Raw genomic sequence first — 13,336 nt, 5'->3', positions numbered from 1 at the left:
GGTGTGAGGTGGAAGGGAGGGTCTAAGTTCTTTTTTTCCCACACAAACATCCAGTTTTCCCATCACATTTGTTGATGAGCGTATTCTTTCCCCATTGAATGGCCTTGGTACTCTTGTCAAAAATCAATTTGCCATAGATGCATAGGTTTATCTCTGTACTCTCAGTGCTATTCCATTGTTCTCTATATATCATTCTTATGCCAGAATGACAATGTTTTGATTACAATAGCTTTGTATCAAATTCTGAAAGCAAGAAATGTTGAGTTCTTCAACTTTGCTTTCATGGCAATAATCATCTTCTTAGGCCCATCAAGTGGATGAACTATATATTACCTAATATAAAATCATTTGTGGATTTTTGGAGTTAAACCCTACTATGGTTTAACTTTTTAGATGCCATTTGCTCTATTTTTCTGCTGATTTTTTCATATATATTTCTAAATGGAGTTGGTCTATAATTTTCTTTTTGTTTTTATGCCATCTTTATTAAGTAGTTTTATCAGAATTTTGTTCATACCATAACAAAATCTGAAAACCATCCTTTTTTCCCCTTCTACATGCTCTGGTATAGTTAAATAGCAGAAGAGTTATTCTTAAAGATTTTGAAAGGCGTGACCTGTAAAACCATCTACACTCAGTTTTTTGGGGGAAATAGTTTTGGAGTTTTAAAAACTTTACTTCACGGCTAGGCGCCTATTCAACTTTTCTTTTTCTACTTTAGCTAAGTTCAGCAATATATATTTTTATAGAAAATTCTTAGTAAATATAAATTTTCAAATTTATCAGCACAAATATACAGTATTCACACAAATTGTGTCTGTAACTGGGTCTCCCCACTTTCTTATCTCTAGTATTTCATATTTGTTTTCTTTCTTTTTTATTTAGTAAGGCTCATTTCTAGTACTACCTCTAAGTCATTTAATCTCTTTCCATTTTATGTAATAAAAAACGAGAAAGTACAGTTTTATGATCTCTGAGTTGCCTTTAGATGCTGAGAAATGAACACAGGTTTTAAAGCATTTCCAAGGGATTTTACTATATCATCTTGATCAATTCAACTGGTCACAAATGGGTATTTATGCCAACAAAAAAGGGTGGGGGTAGACATGGTGTAAAGAGAACAAAAATACCTCCTATATGGACTGACTCTTTGCTGCATAATCTATTTTAGAAATGTGGAGCTGGAAATCAGTGCTGTGTCTTATTAGACTATGAGAAAAACATGCCCATTGAAATAAACATTATTAAAGAGGTCTCTTTTCTTCTCTGAGACACTATCTCTCTGAAGAATTGCAGCTGATTTATGCTTTAATGGCTAAAATATTTGACACTGGGACTTCTTTTGTCTGTACATCTTTTCCAAACTCCCTCTGGGTAAGGGACTTTATTCATAAAAAATGTACTTTAGAAAAACTATTGTGTGGAATTTCATTCTTGGATGAATTAAGTCATTTTTCCTTTTCTTGAAAAAACTATTTAAAGAGTATATTTTACCCATTTTGGTAGTGTTATCCATGAGAAGAAATGCAGAGCTCTTTCGTGAGACACTGTACAGTAAGCAGTTCTCAACATTAACAGAAAGTGGCATAACTCACAATCACTAGTTTATATGAAGCTATAAGGCATATTGTTACATGTGCATGGCCTGCTTAAGTAGCAAATACAAGATGCGGATGTGCTAAACATGGTATCAAAACTTGTTTGGGGCCGTTACTCAAAGAAAAGTCATAAAATCAAATTAAAGTGGGCTATTCTTTAAATATAAATTTGGAGCACAATTACATTTAAATAAGTCATATAACTTAAGCTTATGTATTAAATCAAATTGCATTAAGTTTAAAGCTGAAAATAAAGAGATCCAAAACCTTCATCTCTCAAATATAACACTGGGTGTCAAAAAACTTATGTAATTTAAAAAAATTCACATAACTAATATAGCAACAAAACCAGGAACAGAATTCCAATCTTTTAATTTCTAGATCTATCTTCTTTCAATTATCTCACATTACTTATGCAACTCTCCTATATAAGTAAGGTTTCACAGTTTACTGCTCTTATATACATTAAGTTCATGCTATTCTTCTTTTAAAAGGGGCAGTTGAGGCCCTAGCTAAGGTAGCTCAGTTGGTTATAGTGTTGTCCCAATATGCCAAGGTTGTGGGTTTGATCCCTGATCAAGGCACATACAAGAATCAACCAGTGCATGCATAAATAAGTGGAACAACAAGTCTATGTCTCTCTCTCCCCACCCCCTTGCTCTCTCTCCCAAATCAATAAATAAAAATTCAAAAGGTGGCTACTCAAATAGGGAGAGTCATTCATTTCGGTAATGTTGCTTATGGCTGAAATGGGGCCCGATCTTTCTCATAGCTCAATATTTCTTTCATAAATGAATCATATTGGTTTTTCCTAGTTAACCTATACCACTGCTAACCAAACAGTAGATAAGGGGGGTTTCCTTCATAGGAACATTATAACTGGCAAAGGAAGAAGGGATGACAGAACGGGATCATCACCACTTTGCAACCCTTAAGGAATCAATGGTACTGTTATCACAAAGACAGATAATTAGTTATTGTGTGCCTTTTGATAATAGCCCATGCCATCAATAAAATATTCCTGAAAAAAAAAACCCCACAAAGCTAAATCTGATCAAGCCTATATAGAAAACTACCCGTTTATAAGAAGCACAGGAAACAAAGGACTATGTCCATCAGAGTAAGTTTCTGGCACTTTCAATTTGCTGAGGCGTGCAGAATTACAGTTAAGGGCATACCAGGGGCATGGGCTCTAGTGAACACCACAGTCTCTTAGAACATGAGGACAAGGATGCCCTACAAGTGGACGTACACCAGAGACAGATAGAGCCCTGTCAGAACTGTACTCCAGCCTCAATTCTGTTAATATAAAACCTGACAAGGACATTATAAGACTGTACACAGATGCAAAATTTCTGACCAAATATTAGCAAACAAAATCCAGCAATATATTCAATAGCCTCAGCTTGATCATGATGGGAACTGAACAAATGGAGTTTATTCCATGAGTGTAAGGTTAGTTGACTACTCAAAAATCCCAATCAGTGTAATTTACTACCTAAAAAAAATTAAAGATAAAAGTGATATAATCACCTTAATAGGTATAGAAAAGACTTTTGATAAAATTTAGTTTCCACTCATAATTTTAGAATTATTTTTCAATCATGAATAGAAAGAAACTTGTTTAATTTGGTAAATTGTGGTAAGATCAGGAATAAGGCAAGGATTATTGTTATTACCAATTCTACCCACTACTGATTACCAGACTCTGACCAGTGCAATAAGGAAACAAAAAGAAATTAAAAGCACAAGGACTGGAATGCAAGAACTGTAACTCTAGTTTCATGCATTACACAATTCTATTAGAAAGTTCAAAAGAACATACAAATTACTAGGATTAATAAACGAATTTAGCAAAGTCACTAGATACAATTTCAACATACAAAAGTTCATTGTAGCCCTGACCAGCATGGGTCCGTTTGTAAGGCACTGTTCTGCAAAGTGAAAGGTCACTGGTTTGATTCCTGTCAGGGCACATGCCTGAGTTGTGGGTTCAGCCCCAAGTCAGGCCCATAGGAGAGGTTTCTTTCCTTCGCTTTCTCCTTCCCTTCCCCACTCTTGAAAAATAAATAAATAAAATCTTTTTTTAAAAAGCTCAATTGTATCCTTTCACAATATATACAAATATTGAATCACTGTGTTGTACAGGTGGAATTAAAATAATGTTACATGTCAACTATATACCAATTTTTTAAAAGTCAATTGTATATTTCAACATATAAAAATCAACTGTAGCCCTGACTGGTATGGCTCAGTGGTTTGGGTAGCTTCCCACAAACGGAAAGATGGCTGGCTCGATTCCTAGTCAGGGCGCACGCCTGGGTTGCAGGCCAGGTCCCCAGTCGGAGGCGTGTGAGAGGCAATCCATCAATGTTTCTCTCACATGTTGATGTTCATGTGTCTCTTTCTCCCTCCCTTCCCCTTTCTCTAAAAAGACATAAATAAAATCTTTAAAAAATTAATCATACTTCCATGAGAGTCATAAGCAGAAAATGAAATTCTTAAAGATGTTATTTATAACAGAATCAGAACTGAGCACTTGATATTACTCTTCATTTACAAATCCTTTCTTCTGCCAACAACCTTCCCTAAAATAATATATGGCAACTCCACCCTCTCAGTCAGTCACTCAGTTGAAAACCTCAGTGCCATTCTTGACTTCACTTCCTCTTCATGACACTTGGTAACCTTCCTTGCTCAGCACAACAGTCAGAGTGACCCTTTGGTACAGTCTAACTCATATACCTATCACTCTTCTGCTCAAACTCTCCAACGGCTTCCCATTTCACTGTAAATAGAATTGTCTGGAAAGCCCTACACCAGGGGTTTTTCAAAGGAAGGCGTTTAGAAAATATATGGGGGCATTTTTTGGTAGCAATGACCAGAAAAATTATGTATAGGTAATTGGCAGGAGCCATAGTCGACAAATTTCTTGCTACCTATTTGACATTTGAATAGATTAAATATCCTACAGGACATTCATTTAGAATAGATTAAAAACTTACTTGCAATTATTTTGGGCTAGACTCTAACTCTATTTTACATGTAACACACCAGTGTATTATTTTTGTACACATGCAATTGCTGTGACAAATTAAGGGAAGATTGTACTTTGATAAGAATTTCACCAAAGGCTGTTTACCATTTCAAAAAATGACATCACAAATCGAAGTCCTCTTGTGGTGCATGAATCACCAATGCATCGTCAGTCTCCATTTGTAGCCACCTCCCCCACAGTGACTCTGCGTAAATGCGTACTATCCCAGGTCTTCTAGTGTAGTTATGTCCAAGCATTCACACACTGGTGTGATTTCATTAAATTTTCTCGTTTCTTCTTTATATATTTATTTATGTAAGCATAAGTAGGTCATACTATGCAAACATTTTATTTAGAAGATATTTGTAGTAAAATGCAGGTGACAGGTCTGATAGTACTGACAAGTACCAACCTACATTATCCGGCACCCTGCTACTCCCCTGACCACCCCTTTACTGCACCACCTACTCCAAACACTCGGGCTCCTTGCTGGAACTCCGATGCCAGGCACGCTCCTGCTCCAGAGCCTCTGCACTTGCCGTCTACGATCTGCTTCCTCGGATACCTGAATGCTTCCTTTCTTACTTCCTTTGCTCAAAAGTAACTTTCCCAGGGAGGGCTCCCCTCACCATCTTATTTGAAATTTCAGGCACCCCTCCCATGCACTCCCTTCACAGCAAATTCCCTTTTGATGTACCAGGAACGTATTATATATATTTATTTGTTCATTGTTAACACCCACTGGAAGGTATGCACTGTGCAGGAATTGTGTCTGTTTTGTTCCCTGAATTCCCAGTGCCTAGAGCACTGCCTGGCACACGGCAGGCACTCAGTGAGTATCTTTAGAATATATCAATGAATTACTGAACTTACAGGGAAGAAAATGTAGCACATTACTTAGTTCTACATTAAGCAATAACAGAACTCACAGTAATGAAAACTTTTATGATAAACTCAAGATAAACAAAGGGAGATAAATTATGGCTATAAGATAGAATGAAAATGTTATTGAACCTATATAACATTAAAAAGAAAAATATAGCTAATATCAGTTTGAAAGTGGGAGAGAAAGGTGTTTGAGTATTTTTTTTTTAAGATTTTATTTATTTATCTTTACAGGGGAAGGGAAGGAGAGAAGGAGAGAAACATCAATGTATGGTTGCCTTTCGTGCGTCCCCTGCTGGGAGTTGGCCTGCAGGGAACTGGCCTGCAACCCAGGCATGTGCCCTGACTGGGAATCGAACCGCGATCCTCTGATTCACAGGCCCGCGCTCAATCCACTGAGCTACACCAGCCAGGGCGTGTTTGAGTATTTTTATCTTACATGGTAAGAAATCAAGATATACCATTTAAAATTAATAGAATAATAATTTTTATGAGTATGAAAAACTAAAAATAATCTAATTTCAAAAATCTAGGTAAAGAAGGGGCAAAGAGAAGATGGAAGGACAGGATATGTAGGTTAAATCACCCCTGCTCTATAGTGGGTAATAAATATGAGTAAATTAAGAAAAGGCAGTGCAACTGGACTACCTAATTAAGTTAAAATATTACCAATGGTAGAAACAAATAAAAATAGTTAAAAGTGATACTAGGGAGTTGAATTAGGGGTAGAAGAGATGTTTTTTAACCATAAAGATATATTACTTTGATAAAAATTTAAGTTTAAATTATAGTCCAGATTTTTAATAAACTAACTTTTAATTCACATATTATGGTATAAAATTATAATATAGTGCTTAAGAACATAACCTTCTAAATCTAGACCAGTGAAGTTCAAATCCTGGCTTAAAATAATCAGGTTATTACCAACAACTCCCTAACAATACCTGTAACAGAAATCTTACTTCATATAATGCCTCAAAGAAGTTAAGTTCTTAAGAATTACTGGTTAGAGTTGAAAATTCTTTCCAAAATATACAGCAAATCATGAGTAACTGAACTGTTCTGGGTGAATAAACCATTAACACTCACAATTTATGTTAGAAAATTTATCTGAAATATTGCTCTGATCCAAAGACATGTTTCTCCAAATTTCTAGTGTTTCAGACAGAAGAGCAAATGATGATGCAGTTGTCACTGCCAGCACGCTAGCAAACTTAGAAATGAATAGAATGTATCTGTTCAACCAGCTGTCACTTCAGTTCATTTATTCATTGGTACCACACATGACTGAATATTAACTTAAGTTCGGACTGCTACTTGTCACCTAGAGTATTTTCCAAAAAAATGACAGTGTGAGGCAGCATTGAAATGAAACATTATTGTGTATGCAGAAGATTGTTACTCAGGCAATAAAATTATAAGCTGCAGAAAGGGTCTCATCTCTTGGGAAAAATAGAATTTTTAAGGTAGGGGAAGTTGGTGTGACCAATGCATAAGTCCTCAGACACCGAACATCTACCAAAAGTTTGTAGCTCCTTCCTATTCAAGAGAAGATATTTAAATTGCAGTCTTAAAAAAATTCAATTCAAAGAATTTTCTTAAGAAATTCAATTCTTATTCAAAGAAATAAGAAATATAGATTAAAAACTCCAGTATTCAGTTGGTATCTAACCAATAAAACAGTAACAGCAGCATTTATTGTGCTGTCTGTGTGCCGAGCGGTGCTGTGCTTTTCAAATGTACTAGACTGACTTAGTCCTCAGAACATTAGTACACTGGGCAGGTACTAGTCCTCGTTCTATGGATGATGAAACTGAGGAACAGAGATGCTAAGTGACTTGCTGAAGATCACACAGTGAATAACCGGCAAAGCTCAAATCCAAACTCAGGAAGTTTGGCTTACAAGTAAGTGTATGCTTTCAGAGAGCTCTAGATGACTCTATAATTTTATTACAGAGCCCCTGAAGAACAGGAAGCAGGTAACTGACGTAAGCATATTTGTAATTTAGGAAGATCACTATTACAACACTAAGAATTTGGAACAGAAACAAGATCAGAAGCAAGAAAAACAGTCAAGAGTTCCTGTAATGGTCTAAGAGAGGGGTAAAAAAAAGGACCAGAAGGTGATTAAGGCAGTGGCAGCATTTAAAAAAATACCCTCAAAACAGAGAGGATACAAATTTAGGAAGAATAGGTAAGATACAGAGACTGGCCAACACTGTCAGTTGCCTATGTGACAACCATTCTTTCAACTGGCTTCCCTGACTATTTAGTATAAAGGATACCTGTTCACAGGAAATGTCAATAGTTCTGAAAGGTCCCCCATCCTTCGTTCCCGTATGTGATTACATATATAGAACATATATTTCTTTTTAACTATAAATACTCATAAATGCTATTCTGTATCTTGCCTTTGTTATTTAACAATAAGCACACTAAAGTCATCTTCCTGTGTAAGCACAGAGAGTACTCTTTCAGTGTCTCCTATGTCAATGACCACCACCTCTGTTGGTGTGGGAGGAGGGACTGGGTGCCATCCTCAGTCCAGGCCATGTCCAATTCCTGTTGCCTTTTGTCTCTTAATCCTCCCTTAACTTCATTTCTTTTCCTCTCCACAGTCACCATCCCAATCCACCCAGCATCACATCACTCCTCTAGATCACTGGGATAATCCTTCACTAGACCCCCTGCATCCACTCCACACCACCCCCAACCACACTACCGCCAGCGTCCCAGCAACGTGGGAAGATGAAATGGTTCTGGAGACAGGTGGTGATGAGGACTGCACAACAATATGGGGGTTCTTAATATCCCTGTGCTTATACCTACATATGGTTAGGATGATAAGTGTTATGTATATTTTACCACAGTAAAATAAATAATGGTTTCCCATTACCCTCAACATTCAAAGTCCTTAATGTGGCCCACAAAGTTCTGCCTGATGTCCTTCCAGGTTCATCTCATACAACTTCATATCCTACAGCCTTCCCATAGCTCCTTGCTATCATTCTTTCCTCCCCTCATTGGGGTTTGTGCGTGCACACTTTCCATAATCCAGACATGCTCTGGAAATCCATTCCTACACAATCTTTAGATATCAGGCCAAACTTTTTTTTCTCAGCAAAGCCTTCCCTGATCCTATACTCTAGGTCATACTTTGTCACATGCTCTCACAAAACCAGATTCCCTTTTGTTAAAAAGCATTTATATCAGATTGTTATATTACTAATGTGAATATTTCATTAATGTCTGTCTCCCACACAAGGAGACTATGACAACCACAGAGCAAGAATTGTGTCTTTTTTCCTTACTTAGTATGTCTGGCACCTAGCAGGTATTCAAAGAAATTTACTGAATACATGAATATATATCTGCCTTTTTCTTTTTTAATAGCAGCAAAGAATTCCATTTAACAGGTGCCATAATTTCTTTATCTAATCACAGAATGGTGGGCATTTGTTTCCAGATTTTTGCTTTTACAAACAACGCCAGGATGACTACTTATGGCAGCATATCTTAAGTGTAAAGTAAAATTGCTGGTCGAATGCATTTAAAAAGTGCATTTAAAAGTTTTAACTGATATTTAAAAATTGCCCTCCAGTTGTAATTTATACTCTAAATAACCAACAGTATACAAGAGTGCTCCTTTCCATACTTAATTCTCAACTTTCATAACCAAAATGTGCCAACTTCTTGGGGCGGGAGAGGCAGTAGAGAAGAGTGTTAGTTTTTATGTTTGAGAGGTGTTTTTTTTCTTTTCACATTACGCTGAACATTAAAAATGAAAATGTTTATTATTCCTATAAAAGAAGTTTCAGCAAATGAGTTATATAAACAAAGCTAAGTGATTAAAAAAATGCTGTTATTGACACCAAAAAAAGTGTGTATTTTCAAAACCATGTATTTATTTAACCTGTAGATTATACAAATCACTTTTCCTGTCATACAGATTTTCTGTTTGTTTGTTTCTGAAGCTTTAGTCCATGTTTTAATCAGTAATACTGAAGCAATAAAAAGGAGAAGGAAAATTACAAACACACAAAAGGTTATAAAAATAGCAAAAAATTTACATTTTATATTAAGCTAAATTTTTCCTCAGGAGATTAACATTTTGGACAAGTTCCCTGTATTTATGCCCCGTGTACTAATACATTATCCACAGTGTGCTTATATAATTATAAATTGTTTCTTCTCACTAAACACTACGCATGTACATTTCTCCCATCTCCTTAAATACTAGGTTGGCCAAAAAGTTCATTAAGTTTTTTCCATACAGTGGTTCAGGTAGCACTTAGTTGTTTTTAACTTCATTCAAAATGATTTTGTTAATTATATTGTGAGAGCTGTCATATCAACATGCATTCAAAAAAACTTATTAAAGTTGATGAATTTTTGTGCAGCCATTTTAATATTGAAGATGGAAGAATGTGCAACATTTTCAGCATATTATGCTTTACTATTCCAAGAAAGGTAAAACACCACTGAAATGCAAAAAAAGATTTGTGCAGTGTATGGAGAGGGTGCTGTGACTGATCGATAAAGTGTCAAAAGTGGTTTGTGAAGTTTCTTGGTACTACTGACATTTTGGCCAAATAATTCTTTGCTGTGAGGCTGTCTTATGCACCAAAAGATGTTTAGCGGCACTCCTGGCCTCTATCCACTAGAAGCCAAAAGCAGGAGATAGCTGACATACTCAAAATACCCAAATCAATAAAGTTCTTGGTGAAAATGAAAAATGTGTCTTTCATTTTACCAAAAAAACTAAATGGACTTTCTGGCCAACCCAATATAACTTCTCTTTTCCAGAACCTCAGGGAGTAGTAAGAAAAAGCTGTACCAACATCCACTATGTTCTTAACCTTGGAGCTTCCGTTTCTTGTTCTGACAAACAAAGGTATTAGTTAAACAACCTCTACATAATTAAATATTATAAGATTGATGAGAATATCCCCTTTGAATGAACACTCCTAAGTTTTTCTAGAACATAGCAGGCCTGTCTTTAAGAAAGCAGATGCTCCCTACTCCTGCCCTTCCTCTTTATAAGCACATCCCACTGAAATTAATTTGATTCTTCATAATTCAGGATCACTGTTCCCATCAGAAGTGGTCTTATCTGTGCTTATTCCAGACTTGTACTAGATTACATACCTTCTCATATATTTAAACTTTGGATTGCCATATGAATAAAAAACTATTATCCCAAATTAAAAATTTTGGTTTAGGAAACCAGTGAATAAATGTAATGAATAGGTATCCCTTTATAGAGCAAATCTCAAAGTCTGAAACCAGTATTTCCAGTTTTCTGTGAAGTATCATTGCTCATTTATTCCTTGAAGGATTTAAGTACCTCCATCAGCTTAAAAGAGATCTCAGCTTAAGAAAATAATGTGACAAAGCTACACGAAAAAGATATCGTCTTTAAATATAAAGAGAAGCCACTCGCCTTAACCAGTATGGCTTAGTTGGCTGGGCATCGTGCCACAAAGCAAAAGGTCATCAGTTCGATTCCTGGTCAGGGCACATGCCTTGGTTATGGGTTCAGTCCCCTGTCAGGGCACATATGAGATGTTTCTCTCTCACATCGATGTTTTTCTCCCTCTTTCTCCCTCCCTTCTACTCTCTCTAAAAATAAATAAATAAAGTCTTAAAATAAATATAAAGAGAAAAATTACTAATTATAGCCTATTTTATTACTTTGAAGATATTGGTTTTTGGAGGGTTTTCTTTTAACTGTCCTAATTGATGGTACTTCACACACAAGAGACTGTCCGTTCTCTTCCACATACAGATTTCTAGAAACACAATCTTTTACCTTAACTGGGAAGCTGCACTTGCCGGTACGGACCCCTTCTTCATCTGTCTGCCACTGATGCGGACGGCTGGCCTCCGGAACATAAACATCTTTCTTTCTCCTGAAACTTTGCCGTAGTTTGTTCATTTTAATTTTTACAACCTGTGGACAGAATTAAAGAAATATGAAAAAGAAGTTATTACCTTCTCATATATTTAAACTTTGGATTACAATATTAATAAAAAACTGATGTCCCAAAGTAAACATTTTGGTCTGGGGGAAAATAAATAATTAGTGTACTTTCTCTTAGAGTAACTCTGAGCTCCAACAAATCATTTCACATTTTGAAGACAATTATAATATTAGTCTTATAACACAACAATAATGTCTTAGGATTTGAAAAGATGCTATGCTGAGAACTTTCAAGCTCTTTAATTGTAACAATCCAATGAATATCCCTACTGATCTACCTCTCAAATCTATTCTCACTCCTGACAATGAAAATTTGTACACAGAGGCCAAATTATAGACTCCATGTACATAACAATGTCTGAAAACTTTCATACTTATTAGGAAAAAGATCATTCTGAAACAATGAAATCTGGGGACCATTTTGGTTTGCTACTTGAAGACACTAAGTAAAGCCAGGACTACAATCACCTTTTATAAAACCCTATTTTACAAAAAGGAATAAATAAAGTTTCCTTTAAACATGCTTAAAGGAGAAAATTTCTACTAGGACAAAAGTATTCTAAAGAAGAAATTTCTTGCAAGCAATGTAACATCAAAATGTACTTTCTATAATCATTACAGATATGAAAGTAGTCCAAGTCTCATCATTAACTCTGTAAATTAATAAGTATTAAACTATAGTCATTTTTTGTTTTATTACTGAAAGAGGCACTTCCCTAATGCTTTCAAAGGTGCAGCCGAAATCACAAAACTACAGAGAAAGAAGACCTAACTGATAAACAACAGAACATTCAAGAACCAATGAGTAAACGTAGTGAATAAGTGTCCCTTTACAGAGCACATCTCAAAACCTAAAACCAACGTCTCCAGTTCTTTGTTAAGAAGCACTGCTCATTCTTTTAAGCACCTCCACCAGCCTAAAAGAAATTTTAAGCTGAGGGAATGAGTGACAAAGCTACATAAAGAAAACATCCTTTCTGCCAGGAGTGTTAAATAGCAAGGCATTGCATATTAATTCCCACAAGACACCAATTAAAGACTTGAAAATCAAAGTGTGCATTCTGAGGAAAATCATTTTGTATTTTAAAATGCATTAATGCCACAGCAGAGCTATTATCAAATTAGCTACTTTACACAGACAAGTCAATCTTAACCACACATCTTCTCAAAAGGTAAAAATTCTGACAGACAAAAGGAAAGATCTCTGAATTTTCCAAAAATAAATGTATCATTTCTCAATCCAAAACTGATTCACAGAACATATTAGGTAGATGTTAAATAAACAAAGAACTGAACAAAAGGCAGTCCATTACTCTGCCTTTAAGTAGATCGCTCATTCGCAAACTAAGCTAAATGAGAGTCTACTGTAACCTAACAGACTTCCAAAAAGAATTCCACCACCTTCCTTGATAATACATCCTGTTACTCTTTCATGTCACATTTCAAAAATATACACAAATACAAATACAAGAAAATGAAAAGCACCTATGAGCCCTTGCTCAGGTTGGCGCACTAAGCTTTCAGCAAAAGCCATGTGAGTTCTTAGTTTCATTCTCTTAGCGAAACAGACTACCCTCCTACCCAGTTATTCGAGCCAGACACCTGAGAGCATCTCCGCTTTCCCCTCTCTCCCACCGGCGGCTCTACTGATTTTACCTCCTTAGTGTATCTCTGATTCGTTCCCCTACTACCACCACCATGTTACGTCTACTAGCCTTAGACACTTTTGCTTAAATTATTGCAAAAGCCTGGTATGTAATGGCCCCTTTGCTTCCAAGAGGGGTCATTCTAGTCTGTCCTCCCGACCACTGCCAGAGTGCTCTCCAAAACACA

General features: G+C 36.0%; 1 protein-coding gene across 7 annotated transcripts in view; it reads right to left on the bottom strand.

The window, feature by feature from the left end:
- The window catches only part of NUMB (NUMB endocytic adaptor protein), a 144,175-nt gene that overhangs the window by 54,008 nt on the left and 76,831 nt on the right, over window positions 1–13,336 (bottom strand). For all 7 annotated transcript variants that reach the window (XM_037031661.1, XM_037031666.1, XM_037031664.1 and 4 more), the window contains exon 4: window positions 11,333–11,473. In XM_037031661.1, the coding sequence (XP_036887556.1) occupies window positions 11,333–11,458 (126 nt within the window). In that variant the 5' untranslated portion in view covers window positions 11,459–11,473. The remainder of the gene's footprint in view (window positions 1–11,332; window positions 11,474–13,336) is intronic.

The sequence above is a fragment of the Sturnira hondurensis genome, unplaced genomic scaffold (assembly GCF_014824575.4).
Source record: "Sturnira hondurensis isolate 20B ecotype Veracruz unplaced genomic scaffold, ASM1482457v3 Scaffold0021143, whole genome shotgun sequence".
NCBI lineage: Eukaryota > Metazoa > Chordata > Mammalia > Chiroptera > Phyllostomidae > Sturnira > Sturnira hondurensis.
This window is presented reverse-complemented; position numbering and strand designations above follow the sequence as displayed.